This window comes from Gorilla gorilla, chromosome 22 (assembly GCF_029281585.2).
Source record: "Gorilla gorilla gorilla isolate KB3781 chromosome 22, NHGRI_mGorGor1-v2.1_pri, whole genome shotgun sequence".
Classification (NCBI taxonomy): domain Eukaryota; kingdom Metazoa; phylum Chordata; class Mammalia; order Primates; family Hominidae; genus Gorilla; species Gorilla gorilla.
The window spans coordinates 33,066,628-33,082,552 of NC_073246.2; the positions used below are offsets into that span (position 1 = coordinate 33,066,628).

The following is a 15,925-nucleotide window of genomic DNA, read 5'->3' on the forward strand; positions in this document are numbered from 1 at the left end:
CCTCAGGTTCTGAAGGTTCTAGATTTGCAGGTTACAACATGCCTAGCCGGTCCTTCATACATCAAGCAAACAAACTTACTCCTTCATTAATCTGTGTGTTCCAAGCATCTGCAAATTTCTCACAAATGCTAATTAATTCCAGTTATCTTCCTACACTTTTGGGGCGGGGCGAGCGGGGAATGGCAGTGCTCTCTGATGACTGCCATCACTGTGTTTTGTACATGTTCATGCCTCAGTGCACACTTAAGTCACAGCCAGCTAATATCTATTGATTATTTCCAAGGAACCAAAATGCAGGGCGTTCACTCTGGCTTTGAGGGCAGAAGTAAGAATGTCTCATTCCAAATACACTTAGAGATGACAGTTTCAACAACCCAATGCAATCATTTTGTCCTTTTTTGTTTTGTTTTCAAACTACATCTGAACCTTGGGATGAATCTCTTTTGGTAGATCCCCAAAGGATCTGCTAGGGAAATTGCCAAAGTTTGGGACCCAAGGGAACGACCATGAACAAGCCCAACCTAGAAGAAGAGGAAGTTGAGACACCGAGGTGCAGTTCAAACTGGCACTGGAAGAACATTCCAGCAGCCTGAGAAATGGAGAGGTTGGGAAGAACATGAAAGAAAATAAAATAATCCTTTCAGCTAGAGAGAGAAAAGGAGCCCAACTTCTAATTTTATACACCAATATAGAAAAACCAACTTGAAAAAGGGAGTGAGCGAAGGGCAGGCAAAGACAAATGATAAATTGCAGGAACGAGAAGCCTCCCAGACCCTCAGGCATCCCACTCAGATTCTGCAGAAAATGACCCTACAAAGAAGTTCTCACTTCCCAGCTTCACAGAGTCACACGCCCTGGACATCCTTATTCAGGTTTCTAAAATATCTGAAATCAGTTTTTTTTTTTTTTTTGAGACGGAGTCTCACTCTGTTGCCCAGGCTGAAGTGCAGTGGTGCGATCTTGGCTCACTGCAACCTCTGCCTCCCAGGTTCAAGTGATTCTCCTGCCTCAGCCTCCCAAGTAGCTGGGATTACAGGCACTCACCACCACGCCCAGCTATTTTTTGTATTTTCAGTAGGGACGGGGTTTCACCATGTTGGCCAGGCTGGTCTGCTGACCTCAGGCGATCCAAATTTTTTTTAATTTTTATTTATTTATTTATTTATTTATTCATTTATTTATTTATTTATTTATTTTTTCCCAGATGAAGTCTCACTCTGTTGCCCAGGCTGGAGTGCAGTGGCACGATCTTGGCTCACTGCAACCTCTGTCTCCCGGGTTCTCCCATCCTTCTGAGTAGGTGGGACTGCAGTCACATGCCACCATGCCTGGCTAATTTTTGTTTTGTTTTGTTTTTGAAGACGGAGTTTTGCTCTTGTTGCCCAGGCTGGAGTTCAATGGCGCGATCTCAGTTCACTGCAACCTCCGCCTCCCCGGTTCGAGTGATTCTCCTGCCTCAGCCTCCCATGTAGCTAGGATTATAGGTGCGCACCACCATGCCCAGCTAATTTTTGTATTTTTAGTAGAGACAGGGTTTCACCATGTTAGCCAGGCTGGTCTGGAACTCCTCACCTCAGGTGATCCGCCCACCTTGGCCTCCCAAAGTGCTGGGATTACAGGTGTGAGCCACCGTGCCCAGCCAATTCACAGCTAAATTTAACATAAAACACCCCCAATGTCTTTCTAGACACACCAGGTGTTGGGATCGTGTTTGTGGACCAGGAGGACAGAATGGACATCACTCTTGCATCTGTTGAGAACAGAGCAATGGGGTTGGTACAGATGACCGTTCATCTTCATTTAACACCAGGGCTCTCAGATTCAAAGAACTAAAACAGGATGTGACTGAAACCAGAGTGGTAGATTCCCCACCCCCGTGCCACGCAAACCGGCACACTCATTGTGATGAAAGAGATAAAAATCAGTCTTTGGGCTTGAAGGGGAAGAAATCCTGTCATCTCTGCTCTTAGCTGAGATACAGCTCAGTCACTGGGTCAAACTCTGGCCCCAGGCTGCCTATGGCCTAGAAAGTATAGAAGGAAAAAGAAGGAAAATGCTCCTCTGTGACAGTCAGCAGCAGATAAATTATCCTGACTTTATTTCTCACTCGTCACACCTTTGCCTTTCCATGCATAGCCAAGTCCGCGGTTGTGCTTTTCCAGTGTTTACAGGACAGGTCAATATAACCTGCACAGGTAGCTTTGCAAGCCATGAACTACCCAGAACTCAGCTGAACCAGGACAAAAAAGGCAGTGGCGAAGATCAGCACTCAATTTCCCTTCTCTGCTCCATTCAGCAGTAGTTAACACAACAGATGCAAGGTAAGTACATCTAAGCACAGTTGATCTGGATGTGTTGATCTCTGACGTTCAATACGTATTATTTTGCCACTTCTTGGATGAAACTACAAATCCCATAGCAAGAAGAAAGAAACAAAGGTGGATTTCCAGCCCTACCTACCTGTCCCATTTATTTACAGCGAGTATAGTGGGTCGAATAGAGTCCATGTCCACCTAGAATGTCAGAATGCAACCTTCTTTGGAAATAGGGATAGATATATATCACAGATGAAATTGTAATAATATAATCATTGTAATTATATATAATTACACATCATAATTATATATAATTATGCTATATAATTATATATAATTATGTTATATAATTATATATAATTATATTAACGATTATTATATAATGTATTAATATATTCTATATTTATATATTATATGCTTATATTTATATATAATATGCTAATATAATATATTACATGCCATTATATATTATATATTAATATAATATATTATATATCATATAGCTATATATTATATTAATATATTATATATCATTATATAATTATATTATAATAATTACAATATCATCATTATAATTATATAATAATTACACATAATTATATACTATTACACACGAAAGTTACAATGAACTCACAATGATTTAGTGTAGGTCCTAAATCCAATGACTGGTGTTCTTATAAGAAAGTCATGTTAATGACACAGAGACACACACAGGGCAGAAGCCATGTGACTTCAGGCAGAGATTGGAGTGATACAGCCATAAGCCACAGAATGCCACGTGCTGCTTTCACACCAGAAACCAGAAGGAGGCATGAAGCCATTCTTCCCTCAGAGGCTTCAGAGAAATCAATCTTGCCAATACCTTAATTTCAGACTTCTGGCCTCCTAAACGGTGAGAGGATAAATTTCTGTTATTTTAAGCCACCCAGTGTGTAACAGTTTATTGCAGTAGCTCTAAGAAATTAGCACTGTGAGCAAATCATCTAGGTTGCAAAGACTTTCCAGGGGTAGAAAAAGGATGGAGAGTTGGGGTTCCCCAAGTAGCCCAAATGCATTATGGGCCATTTAAGGGCTAAAATGAAACTGGCAGGATGTAGCGGGGAAGCACTCTCTAAGGAAGGGGAGGGAGGCTGGATCTCAAATCCCTAGGTTCTCAACTTTCGCAGATTCTTCTATGAACGGAAGCAACAGAACAACTGGTTTCAAAGAGCTCTGCAGGCTCAGGCAATAGCCAATGTCAGCTTTGACCAGTGTGGACCAAAGTACAGAGGGGTCTTCCCCCATGCTCTGCTCCAGGAAGAACCCCCCCAGGATCCCCACACCATCCGAGAAGATGAAGGAGGACGACCACATGATTAGAATGGAATTTCCCACCAGCCCCATGGTAATGGGCTCAATCAGTTTAAAATCCAAAAATGAGTGACTTGAGAGGCTGAGACAGGAAGATCGCTTGAGCCCAGGAGCTCAAGAACAGCCAGGGCAACACAGCAAGACCCCTGACTCTGAAAAATAAATAAGTAAATAAATTAGTCAGGTGTGGTGGCATGCACCTGTACTCCCCTAGCGACCTGGGGGGCTGAGGTGAGAGGGTGGCTTGAGCCCAGGATTTCGATGCTACAGTGACCTATGATTGCACCACTGGACTCCAGCCTGGGTGATAGAGCAAGACCTTGTCTCTAAAAATTAAAAAAAGAAAAAAAAAGTTCAAGAATATGACCTTTCTGGTACACTTAAGTTAATGGAATAAAATGCATATTCCCTGGAAGGGTTTTCAATGAGAAAATGTTCAAATACTTTCCACAGATGAATCCTTTGGGCATATCTCTCCTTCAAAAACTAGAGAATCCCCAAAGGGCATTTAAGACAGACAGACCAGCCCTCCTTCACTGACTTACCTTTCTTGGAAGCTAAACCGGTTTCCTTCACACTATTCACGTACAGCCTTCGAATACCATCTTCTTCCACAGAAGAAAGTGAAAACCCTGTGAAACACAAAAAGACAGAATGGCAGGGCTCACACCTTCTGAATGTTTAGCAAACAACAGGAAGTGCCTGCTGTGAACTAGGTATATTTCATGTTTGTCATCATAGTTTGGACTGATTGTTTTTTCTTGTTTTACAAAGCAGAAAAGTGTATTTTTAGATCACTCTGGAAGTCACTACTTGTAAAAATAAAGATTACTAGGTACGTCTATCTTCATATTACCTACCAATCAACTCAAAGGAAAGCAAATTATTTTGTTTAATCTTGCTTCCTGGTAAACGCCATCATTTTTTCTTTTCCATACTCTCCTCCAAAGCAGAAAACAGAAAGATTAGCTTACCTCAGAGTCCCCGGACATTTTTCATCAAATCTATGTCCTAGAATATGTTAACAACTGTACTGTTAGAGGGTGTGTGTTCATCCATATGTATGACTATATGGACACTGCTTTAATACAATTCTGCAAACAGGAGCAAGATGCAACTCACATTACGAATCTGTAATGTGAGTTACACATTACCGAAACTGTACCTGATTTCGCACTCTAGCAGTATCTGATCATAAGATTATCTTATACTTCTCTGGGCTCCCAGAGCTCAAAGCCAACTTGCTAATTAACCCTGGGCTCTGCTACATACTTCAGAGAGGAAAGCAGAGTGAGGCCGAGGTATTCTACATGGCTTGAGGATCCTAGGTACCCAAAACTCTGTGGTTACAAGTCCTGGTCACTCCTGTTTCCAGACTGCCTCATGTAAAACTCTTTCCTAATCAATTACTTTGCATGTCCACAGTGAATACCTACTTTGCTAAAGGAAAGAAATACCTTTGCAGATATTTCTAAAAAGGGCAATGGGAACACATGTCATTGTATATATCTGCAATAATTTCAGCTCTGGGAGAAAAATCATCCCATAATATAGATACCCATTGTAATGCTGAGGGGAGAGCAGTGGTTGAAAAAAAAACAAGCAGGCAAACAGCAAAACAGAATTTTGTAAGGTTCCAGGGAGTCATTGAGCCTTTTTAGGACATGTCATGATGAACACATGGTTTTTTGTTTAGTTTACAGGACCAGGAAATGGATAACCTCACATAGGCAAAAAGGCTAATTGCCATCGCCTTCTCAAGTACCGTAACACCCTCAGATAGGGAACGGCAGAGGGCCACCCGTGAGGACTTTCCAAAGTCTTCATTTCATTCTCTTATTTTAAATTCTCTTCTTTCAGCAACTTCTAACTTTCAGATTAAGTGTCAAGAAGCCCTGCTGAAATCAAAATATTTTTACACAAGAACCATTTAAGTTACATTAGCCTTAACACAGGTGTATTTATCTGCATTTTAGTGGAAATTAAAAAAAAAATCTATTAGGAGAGATAGAATCAAGGGCTACGTCATAGGAAAGAATGAATAGGATTCATCTAAATATTGGAATTTCCTTTCTGAAATGCCATCATTCTACTACATTTTGAGACCAATTTTTTTTTGTTTGTTTGTTTGTTTGTTATTAAAGAGACAGGGTCTTGCTCTGTCCCCCAGGCTGGAATGCAGTGGTGTGATCATAGCTCATTGTAGCTTCAAACTCCTGGATTCAGACAATTCCCTACCTCATCTACCAGAAGACCTGGGACTACATGTGAGTGCTACCATGCTTGACTGATTTTTAAATTTTTTTGTAGAGATGGGGTCTTACTATGTTGCCCAGGCTGGTCTCAAACTCCTGGCCTCATGCGATCCTCCCACCTCAGCCTCTCACAGTGTTGGGATTACAGGCGTGCACTACTGAGCATGGCCCCAGTTTTTTTTCTATTAAAAAATTAGCACCCCTGTGGGGTACCAGGAAACGCCTTTGCTTAACTGGAAGATGGCAGGAGAGGCAACATGGTGACAGCCTGCTGCAAGTCACCTGAAGCCAAGTAGATGGAGACATGGAGACACCTCAGGTATGATTTGCTCCATTCCCTTTTTTTTTTTTTTTTTTTTTTTTGAGATGGAGTCTCATTCTGTTGTCTAGGCTGGAGTGCAGTGGTGCGATCTCAGCTCACTACAACCTCTGCCTCCCAGGTTAAAGCGATTCTCCTACCTCAGCCTCCCTAGTAGCTGGGATTACAGGCACACACCACCACACTCAGCTAATTTTTCTAATTTTGGTAGAGATGGGGTTCCGTCATGCTGGCCAGACTGGTCTCAAACTCCTGACTTCAAGTGATCCACCTGCCTCGGCTTCCCAAAGTGCTGGGATTACAGGTGTGAGCCACCATACCCAGCCATTCCCTGTTTTCTTGGTCCTCTTTTTGTATAATCAAAACGTTAAATAGAGGAGACTTCCAGTCTGAGGACTGCAATTGATTATGTAATTTGTACCAAACAACTGGGTGAAAAGACTAGGTCTGAGAAACAGATCAGACATCTCTAATTAGTGGGGAAATCTCTATGATAGGAAAGAGGATGGAAGAAACGATAATGGGCCTAAGTTCCTCTTCTGAAGATCACCCAAATGAAAGCCAAAAATTTACAAAAGTGAATAGCACATTAGCTCTGTACTGGAATTCATATTGGACACCAGTTTAGGGGCCAAACAGGAGCCCCTTTCACTGTTCCAGGAAGGCAGCCCTCCCCACACCTTGCCTTGCAACAAACATGTGAGCGGCTTCCATTTAAAGATGCCAATACTTTGCACACTGGGGGAAAACCTTATAACCATCTTCTATATGAACAAATATAAAGAAAATTATGAAATATCCTACAGCTAGATTATGTGGAGCTGAATGAAGAACATAATGATTTTAACAGTTAATCAGCAAAGTCAGATCTATTTCTTTTAAATAGGACAGCAATGTTCTAACTCTCAGCAGACAACTCTAACATCGTCAAAAATGATTGCCAACAGGGGGCAGAGGGAAATTATTCAATATAAATCGATGTATCCACCAACTGGAAGGCTGTTAGCTTCAAACACAGGAAGGGATCATGAGTGGCAACTGGAATAATGATCAGGAGAATGAAGGAAGTGCTTAAAACTAAGTGATGAAACTAAGGTCGGGCATGGTGGCTCATGCCTATAATCCCAGCACTCTTGGAAGGCTGAGGTGGGAGGAAAGCATGAGCCCAGGAGTTCGAGACCAGCCCTGGCAACACAGTGAGACCCTGTCTCTACAAAATTTTTTAAAAAAAATTAGCTGGGCGTGGTGGCATGTGCCTTGTAGTCCCAGCTACTTGGGAGGCTGAGGTGGGAAGGATGGCTTGAGTCTAGGAGGTTGAGGCTGCAGGGAGTCATGATCCCACCACTGCATTCCAGCCTGGGTGACAGAGTAAGACCCTGTCTCAAAAAAGAAACTAAGAAGAAACTCATGAGATGAACCACCAAAAGATTCCTCACCCTAGAAAAACCATAACATGAAAAACAATAGAGAATTACTCAAAACTAGAGTCCAGGATACAATGAAAATTCAGATAACAAGCACAGGCACCTATAACATGAGAACACACGACTAAAATATATAATAGTACTAGAAGTACCCAGAGAAAAGGAACATTAAGTTGCTGAAATGACGCATCCTTCTACTTCAAGGCAGCCGAGGGTCTCATGCTTAGTCTAAGTATCATGTAACTGGATATGTGAACTAATTTCAACAGTAAGGTGTGGGAGTGAGCTGAGGGCTGAGATGGAGAGAGAGGCAAGAGAGAGAAATTAAGTAAATGTTCCCGCTTTAAGTGTGTTCAGTCAGTTGGATTATTAAACTATATTCTCCTCCCTAAAGTGTTCTAAAATAGAAAGCAGCATATGATCTGTATTGTGAGGTGTTTCTGTGTTTGTGCCGGTAGCTTTTACTTGTACCGAACTCAGTATCTAACCGGAAGCCACTTAGCTAGGTGTTAATATTAGATACAGATGGGCTGAATTTCGACTCTGCGGTAGCTTTTAATCCAGAGGCAATCAGATCTCTGAGGACTGGGGGAATGTTTCACCTCTTCAATCAATACGCTGTTGGAACATCAAATGCCAAAACCAACCCGAGCACAGAGAAGAAATGATTTAACTGAGCTTATTAGCCATGAGTGGCAGGCTTTTCTTTTCTTTTTTTTTCTTTGAGACACAGTCTCACTCTGTCACCAGGCGGGAGTGCAGTGGCACAACCTCAGCTCACTGCAACCTCTGCCTCCCGGGTTCAAGTGATTCTCCTGCCTCCTGAGTACCTGGGACTACAGGTGCGTGTCACCACGCCCATCTAATTTTTTTATCTTTAGTAGAGATGGGGCTTCACCATGTTGGCCAGGATGGTCTCAATCTCTTGACCTCATGATCTGCCCACCTCGGCCTCCCAAAATGCTGGGATTACAGGTGTGAGCCTGTGTCCAGCCTGTGGCAGGGCTTTTCAAAGTGAAGTCCAGGAACAGGTGCCAACTGTTTGCTAATGGCAGTAATCTAAGGACAGAAATCAAGACTAAGCATTGAGAACCTCTTGTAGCTTTGACATTGCCACAACCTCCAAGCATGGGATTTTGTATTTCACAAAAGCAGCAGTGGTCACAAAAGAGTGGAAATTAAAACAAAACAAAATACCTGCTTCTTTACATCGGATGAGTTGGGAAGCACTGTTTGTAATACTCTCAAGATTGATGCCTGGTGCCCTGTCATACCGTCCTCAGGGGGTAAAAGTAAATGGGTTCTGTGAGTAATTCAGTGACTTTAATAAAAAGTATTAAAATGTATACAAACGATAGCAGTTTTATGCCCAGTTCCAATTTCTGAGTCCCTGAATCACTCAATCTTAGAAGCAGAGTCCAAGAGCTTTGAAATTCAGCCTTCTGAACTTGATCTTTGCTAGTTTATCCTTACTCAACAAAAATTAAGTAAACTGAAGAGAAAAAGAATAATCATTATGGAGCATCTAATTTTGGAGGATCCAGGCACTTCACTGCTACCAATTACAGCTCTAATTACTGAGGTCGGCTTTTTGCTGCATAATAAGCCGCTCATAAACATTTATTCCTTGCCATGAGAAATATTCTCCTGGCTTTATTATGTCTTTAGTTTTAAGGTCAAGAAATAAACAGCATAAAGTTATAATGCAAGTGGCCAGGGTTCAAAATTGGGTTCTCTTCATTAGGCCCAAATCCTCTATTGAGTATTCCGAGATGAAGACTGGTGGCCTGCAGGGTAAGGTGCAGAAGGAATATAATATCCCAGCGCTCAGAAAAGAGTTTAAAGATTTTCAAATACTAAAAAGCTTAATAACCCGGGCCAGGCGCAGTGGCTCACGCCTGTAATCCCAGCACTTTGGGAGGCCGAGGTGGGTGGATCAGTTGAGGTCAGGAGTTCAAGACCACCCTGGCCAACATGGTGAAACCCGTCTCTTCTAAAAGTACAAAAATTAGCCAGGCATGGTGGCACACGCCTGTAATCCCAGCTACTTGGGAAGCAGGAGAATCACTTGAACCTGGGAGGCAGAGGTTGGAGTGAGCTGAGATCGCACCACTGCACTTCAGCCTGGGCGACAGAGGGAAACTGTGTCTTAAAAAAAAAAAGAAAGCTTAATAACTTGATTCAGAGATAAATCTTAAGTGAGCATATGCGGTAGTCTTTATGTCTCTCCACCAGGAACTTTGTTCTCCTTCTACCAAACAGTAGAATCACACTTCTGTGCTCCCTCGTAGGTAGGTATGGCTGTGTGACTTGCTTTGGCCAATGAATTAGGAATGGGACAACACCTGCTTTCCCACCTCCCCTTCCCCCTCTGCTGAGTGACAAGCACTGTCCCAGGAGGCAGCTGCTCCAGGCCTGGGTGTGGAATGAGGACAACGTATGGAGTCCCAGCCAACCCACAACGGATGCGTGGTGAATGTGAGAAATAAATGTCACTCTTTCGAGCCACCGGGCTTTGGTGGCTGTCTGTTACCTCAGCTAACCTCGCCTCTCCTGACTGATATAGCACAGTATGGATTTTCCTCACTTAATTTACTCAGGCACCAACTCTGTTACTATTCAAGCCATACAGTGTAATGCTAAGTAAAGAAGACTGGTCTTAAACATATGGAAAGGAATATATATTTAACTCCGCCAGAATGTAGACAACCGCATAGGAAAGCGTTAACACAGCAGGCACGACTGCTATTCTTCGAAAGGCCCGCTTACAAATTTGAACCTTGGCTGGCATCCTGAGAACTTGGATTTTGGGAGGGTTCCCAACACCCTGAGTGGCTCACAGTGCCTAAACTGTGGTACAAACAATGGGATTTATGGTGAACGCCTACTTTCCTCCTGGGAGTCTGGAATTTTGGTGCATGCTAGGCAGAGGGTGCCTAGGGAACCAGCCTCCCCAGAAAGGCCCTGGGCACTGAGTCTCTAACCGCCTTCCCTAGGAGGGAGCATTTCTCAGGTGTCCTCACAACTTGGTGCTGGAGAAGTTATCCTCATTCTACGTGACTCCACTGAAACAGGGCTCGCTGAAGCTCACACCTGGTTTCCCCTAGACTTCACTCCATGCGCCTTTTCCCTTTGCTGATTTTGCTTTGTGTTGATACAGGAGTTAAGATGAAATGATTTAGGCAGAGAGCGAGGAGAAGAAAATCCTCAGTAACATTTTCCTTTTAATGAAAAGCAACCCCCAAATAATTTTTTTTGGTAACAAAAAGCAGCCTGTAAAATCAAGCTGCACACATAGACGAGCAAGCTGGAAGCTTACACCGGTGAATGCCGGCAGTTGTGCCAATAGGAAAAAGCTAGCTGGGACTAAGCATGTTCAAAATGGCGGCTCCATCCTCTCTTCTCTTTGCCAGCCACGCGTACAGTAAGAAGCAGTGAACATGGCCCCCGCCAGGCAAAGACTCCATTTGCATAATAAAGATTAGGATAGGGCAGCCAGCTTCCATGCGTGCTGTGTAGACGTCACACCTGGTTCAAACAATCTGTGGGCCTTATGTAAATCAGACACCGCCTCCTGAAGCCTGGCTATACAATCCAGTGCATTCCGCCGCTGGCCGGAAGACCCACTCGGGCACCCCTCTCTCTCTGCAGGAGAGAGAGCTATTCTCCTTTCTCTTTTTTTTTGCCTATTAAACCTCTACTCCTAAACCCACTTCTTGTGTGTCCGCATCCTCGATTCCCTTGGCGTGAGACAACGAACCGTGGGTATTTACCCAAGACAACGAAGCTGCTTCAGTATAATTTGCTATTAAAAAAATCATAGTTGTGAGTATGACCAGAGGCTGAGCTCTGTGGGTCTTCCTAGTGAATCAGCAAACCTAGGGATGGTCTTGGGGACCCCCCTACACACCACCAAAATAGTTCCTTTAACATTATTTGTATGGGAAGGGAGGATAATGTAGGATAATGGCTTACTTATTTTGAGATTTCTCAAAATTTATAGTTTTCGGGAGAGGGATGTAAAAGAATAATTCCTGCGTTACTAAGGTACATCATCGTATATGTTAAACAAAAATTATGGGAGGCCACTGTTGTGAACTGAGTTCCTGCATTATGCCCGAAAGGCCAGATCAAATAAAAGTGGAATCACTTATGCTGGATGCCACATAATCAAACTAAAACTTTCAGGAAGCAAGTAGATCCCCAAACAGACCAGTTTTTCCTGAAAACATGAGATTCCAGTCTACCTGAGTCAACAAAATAAGTAGGTCCCCTCTGCTTTAACCCTTACAAAAAAGTAACCTGAAGTAAGCTAAGTTAAACAATCAGTTTTCTTCTTCCACTGTTCTGTTTCCTTGTCACCACCTTACAAAAATCACTGTTCTGCCACTGCCCAGAGGGAGCTCTCATTCTATTTTGTAGAATGGAGGCTATCCCATGCATGAGTCACAAATAAAAGCCAGTCAGATTTATAATTAAACGTTGTAATTTTATCTTTTGACATATAAAATAAGCTACCCACTTCCTTTTTAGGACAGTAGAATCCCAGTAATTAAAGTTATGAAATTTAACACCAAAGTCTACATCGTACCCAGAGTAAACATCCCTTTTATTCCCTAGTGTGGCTGCCCTCCACAGAACAGGAGCCAGATATACTATCTGTTTTAGATAGGACTCAAAGGCATTTTGCTGAACTGTAAATAAATGCATGCTTATATAAGAAATACTTTACCTTAAAACACAAAGAAAAATAAACTTACCGTAAGTATCAGCAGCTGTATCTGACTTCTCAATGTGGATGCTCTGAGTGACTTTTGGACAGATTTCAATTTCTTTGTACAGCTGAAAGTTACAAAGGGGAATCTAATTAGAATTTCATTATAACTAACTTTTAAAAATGGTCATCATTTCATAAATCTATTTTTTCACAATTGATACTTATGTGAATTTGCACTTCACAATCTTATCATTAAACGAAACTCATTAAAAGTAAAAAGTAAAAGTAAAAACTTCCAGCTGTCATCCTCAAACATAGCCACAGTTCGGTTTCTAAGTATTTCCTCCACATCACTCTGTCTGTCTATTCCTACCCAGTGTCCATCACAGACCTGAAAAATAATGCTAAAGTAATGGAGATCTCTAGTTGTGGGGAGAAAAAGTTTATTAAAATCAAGAAGAGGTTATAAAGATCTTGGTATGGAATTCATGGAAATAAGATAAATCTCTATGCTTCCATTCAAAAAGTTCATCATAGTACAAATAAGTAGAGACAAATGATAACATTGAAACAGAAAACAAACTACGTAAAGGAGGATATTCTTTTTTTTAGCCACTGAACTGTATCGAAATTAGCTAGAAAACTGAAGTACACAAATTAATCAGCCCTCTAAAAGCCCAAGAAAGGAAATAACTTATGACTAAGTCCTCAAAAGCAATTGCAACAAAAATGAAAATGGAAAAGTGGGACCTAATTAAACTAAAGAGCTTCTGCACAGAAAAAGAAACTGTCAATAAACAGACAATCTACAGTATGGGAGAAAATATTTGCAAACTGTGCATCTGACAAAGGTGTAATATCCAGAAACTATAAGGAACTTAAATCAACAAAAAGTGAATAATCTCATCAAAAAACGGGCAAAAGACATGAACGGGCACTTCTCAAGAGAAGACATATATGTGGCCAATAAACATATGAAAAAATGTACACATCGCTAATTATCAGAGAAAGGTAAACCAAAACCACAATGAGATACCATCTCACACCAATCAGAATGGCTATTACTAAAAAGTCAAAAAACAACAAATGCTGGTGAGGCTGCAGAGAGAAGGGAATGCTTTTCTTTTCTTTCTTTTTTTTTTGACACAGAGTGTTGCTCTGTTGCCCAGGCTGGAGTGCAGTGGCGCGATCTCGGCTCACTGCAACCTCCATCTCCCAGGTTCAAGCAATTCTCCTGCCTCAGCCTCCTGAGTAGCTGGGATTACAGGCGTTTGCTACCACATCTGGCTAATTTTTTTTTTTTTTTTTTGTATTTTTAGTGGAGATGGGGTTTCGCCACGTTGGCCAGGCTGGTCTCGAACTCTGACCTCAAATGATCCGCCCACCTCAGCCTCCCAAAGGGCAGGAATTACAGGCATGAGCCACCATGCCCGGCTGAGAAGGAAACGCTTATACACTGTTGTTGGGAATGTAAATTAGTTCAGCCACTGTGGAAAGCAGTTTGGAGACTTCTCAAAGAACTTAGAACTACCACTTGACGCAGCAATCCCACTACTTGGGATATATCCAAAAGAAAATAAATCATTCTACCAAAAAGACACGTGCACTGTATGTTCATTGCAGCACTATTCACAATAGCAAAGATGTGGAATCAATCTATATGCCCATCCGGGGTGGATTGGATAAAGAAAATGTGGTACATGTATAACACAGAATACTATGTAGCCATGAAAAAGAACAAAATCATGTTCTTTACAGCAACATGGATGCAGCTGGAAGCCATTATCCTACGTGAATTAACACAGGAATAGAAAACCAAATACCTTCTCACTTACAACTAGGGGCTAAACAATGAGTACTCAAGGACATAAAAATGGCAACAATAGATACTGGGGACTACTAGAGGGGGAAGGCAGGAGGAGGACAAGGGTTGTGAGACTAACTGCTGGGCACTAGGCTTACTACCTAGGTGACAGGATCAACAGTACCCTAAACCTCAGCATCATGTGATATATTCAGGTAACAAACCTGCACATGTGCCCCTTGAATCTAAAATAAGAGTTAAAATTATTTAAAAAATTTTTTAAACAAAAAAGGCTGGAAAAAGAGCTTTGTACAAAGTCAAGATAAGAATGATGCAGAGTTCACACATCATAAATGTTGTTTAAATTAATCGATATTTCATTTTCTTTTTTCTTTTTTTTTTTTTTTGAGACAGAGTCTCGCTCTGTTGCCCAGGCTGGAGTGCAGCGGTGCGATCTCGGCTCACTGCAAGTTCCGCCTCCCAGGTTCACGCCATTCTCCTGCCTCAGCCTACCGAGTAGCTGGGACTACAGGCGCCCGCCACCGCGCCTGGCTTTTTTTTTTTTTTTTTTTTTTTTTGGTAATTTTAGTAGAGACAGGGTTTCACCATGGTCTCGATCTCCTGACCTCGTGATCCGCCCGCCTCAGTCTCCCAAAGTGCTGGGATTACAGGCGTGAGCCACCGCGCCCAGCCGGATATTTCATTTTCATATGTCAAGATCTATCATCAAGACAATAACTTACGGAGTTCTGACCATGTGTCACGCCTCTCACACTAACTCCATGAGACAAGCGTGATGTCCATTTTACAAATAAAGGCAAGAGCCTAAAGAGAAAGTACTTTCCTAAATTCAGAAGACCAGTTCATACACAGCTGGGATTATGAACCCAGGTCTCACTGGCTCTAGAGCCGCGTTCTTTCCACTACACTATGATGCCTCCCAGATCAGCCTTCACTGGAACACAGGGTATGAACGCAAAGGGAACCTACCCTCTTAGGTCAGTCAAAGGTTCCAATCCAAAATTTATAATAAAAACTCACAAACAAATAGATGTGTCAAATGCTCATATAGATTTTTAAAATTATTACTCTATCTTAAAATGAAAACCAATTTTGAGCCAAGGTCAATAACAAAAAATGTGGCCGTTAGCACTAAAGAGAAGTCTTGATGATTATCTAAACTTGCCCGTATCCCTGACCACACAGCCATTCGTCCAGAAACGATTTTATTCAGGCAGGTAGAAAAGAGTGGCCAGTTTCCTCTCTTTATTTGCTTGGGGCATTTGAGAGGTCAGCATAATACTTGTGACTCAGGAGCCTGAGAAAGCGTTTGCTATAATAGAATGCCAAGGAGTGTGGGGGATAGGAACGTGGACAGGACAGCTTGGATCCTTTTAAACACCTCAATTTAATGCAATTTCCACCAAATGCAACATGTCAAGGGCATGACTGAATGTGGTTTTAGTGTTATACTTTAGAAATGTTTCACACCAATACATTTACAAATGAGAAGAAATCAGTTATACTACTTTTTCATTCAGAAAATAGCCACCAAAACTCTAAATACTAAATTCAATAAGGTTTACAATATATAACCTAACACCACAGAATGCTCAAGGAAACGTTATCAACTACGTTCACTTCAACTTATTAGGAGCCTTACTTTTATTTTTTAAAATTTTAAGAGCCAAACCCTTCCTCCAGGTGGCAGTATATAACTCTGTTTTAATCATTTCCACAG

General features: G+C 41.8%; 1 protein-coding gene across 10 annotated transcripts in view; it reads right to left on the reverse strand.

Annotated features, from left to right (window-relative positions):
- Positions 1–15,925, reverse strand: part of TIAM1 (TIAM Rac1 associated GEF 1) — a 443,241-nt gene that overhangs the window by 64,606 nt on the left and 362,710 nt on the right. For all 10 annotated transcript variants that reach the window (XM_063702595.1, XM_063702591.1, XM_063702592.1 and 7 more), the window contains 2 exons: positions 12,424–12,505; positions 4,211–4,297 (listed from right to left, as the gene is read on the reverse strand). In XM_063702595.1, the coding sequence (XP_063558665.1) occupies positions 4,211–4,297; positions 12,424–12,505 (169 nt within the window). The remainder of the gene's footprint in view (positions 1–4,210; positions 4,298–12,423; positions 12,506–15,925) is intronic.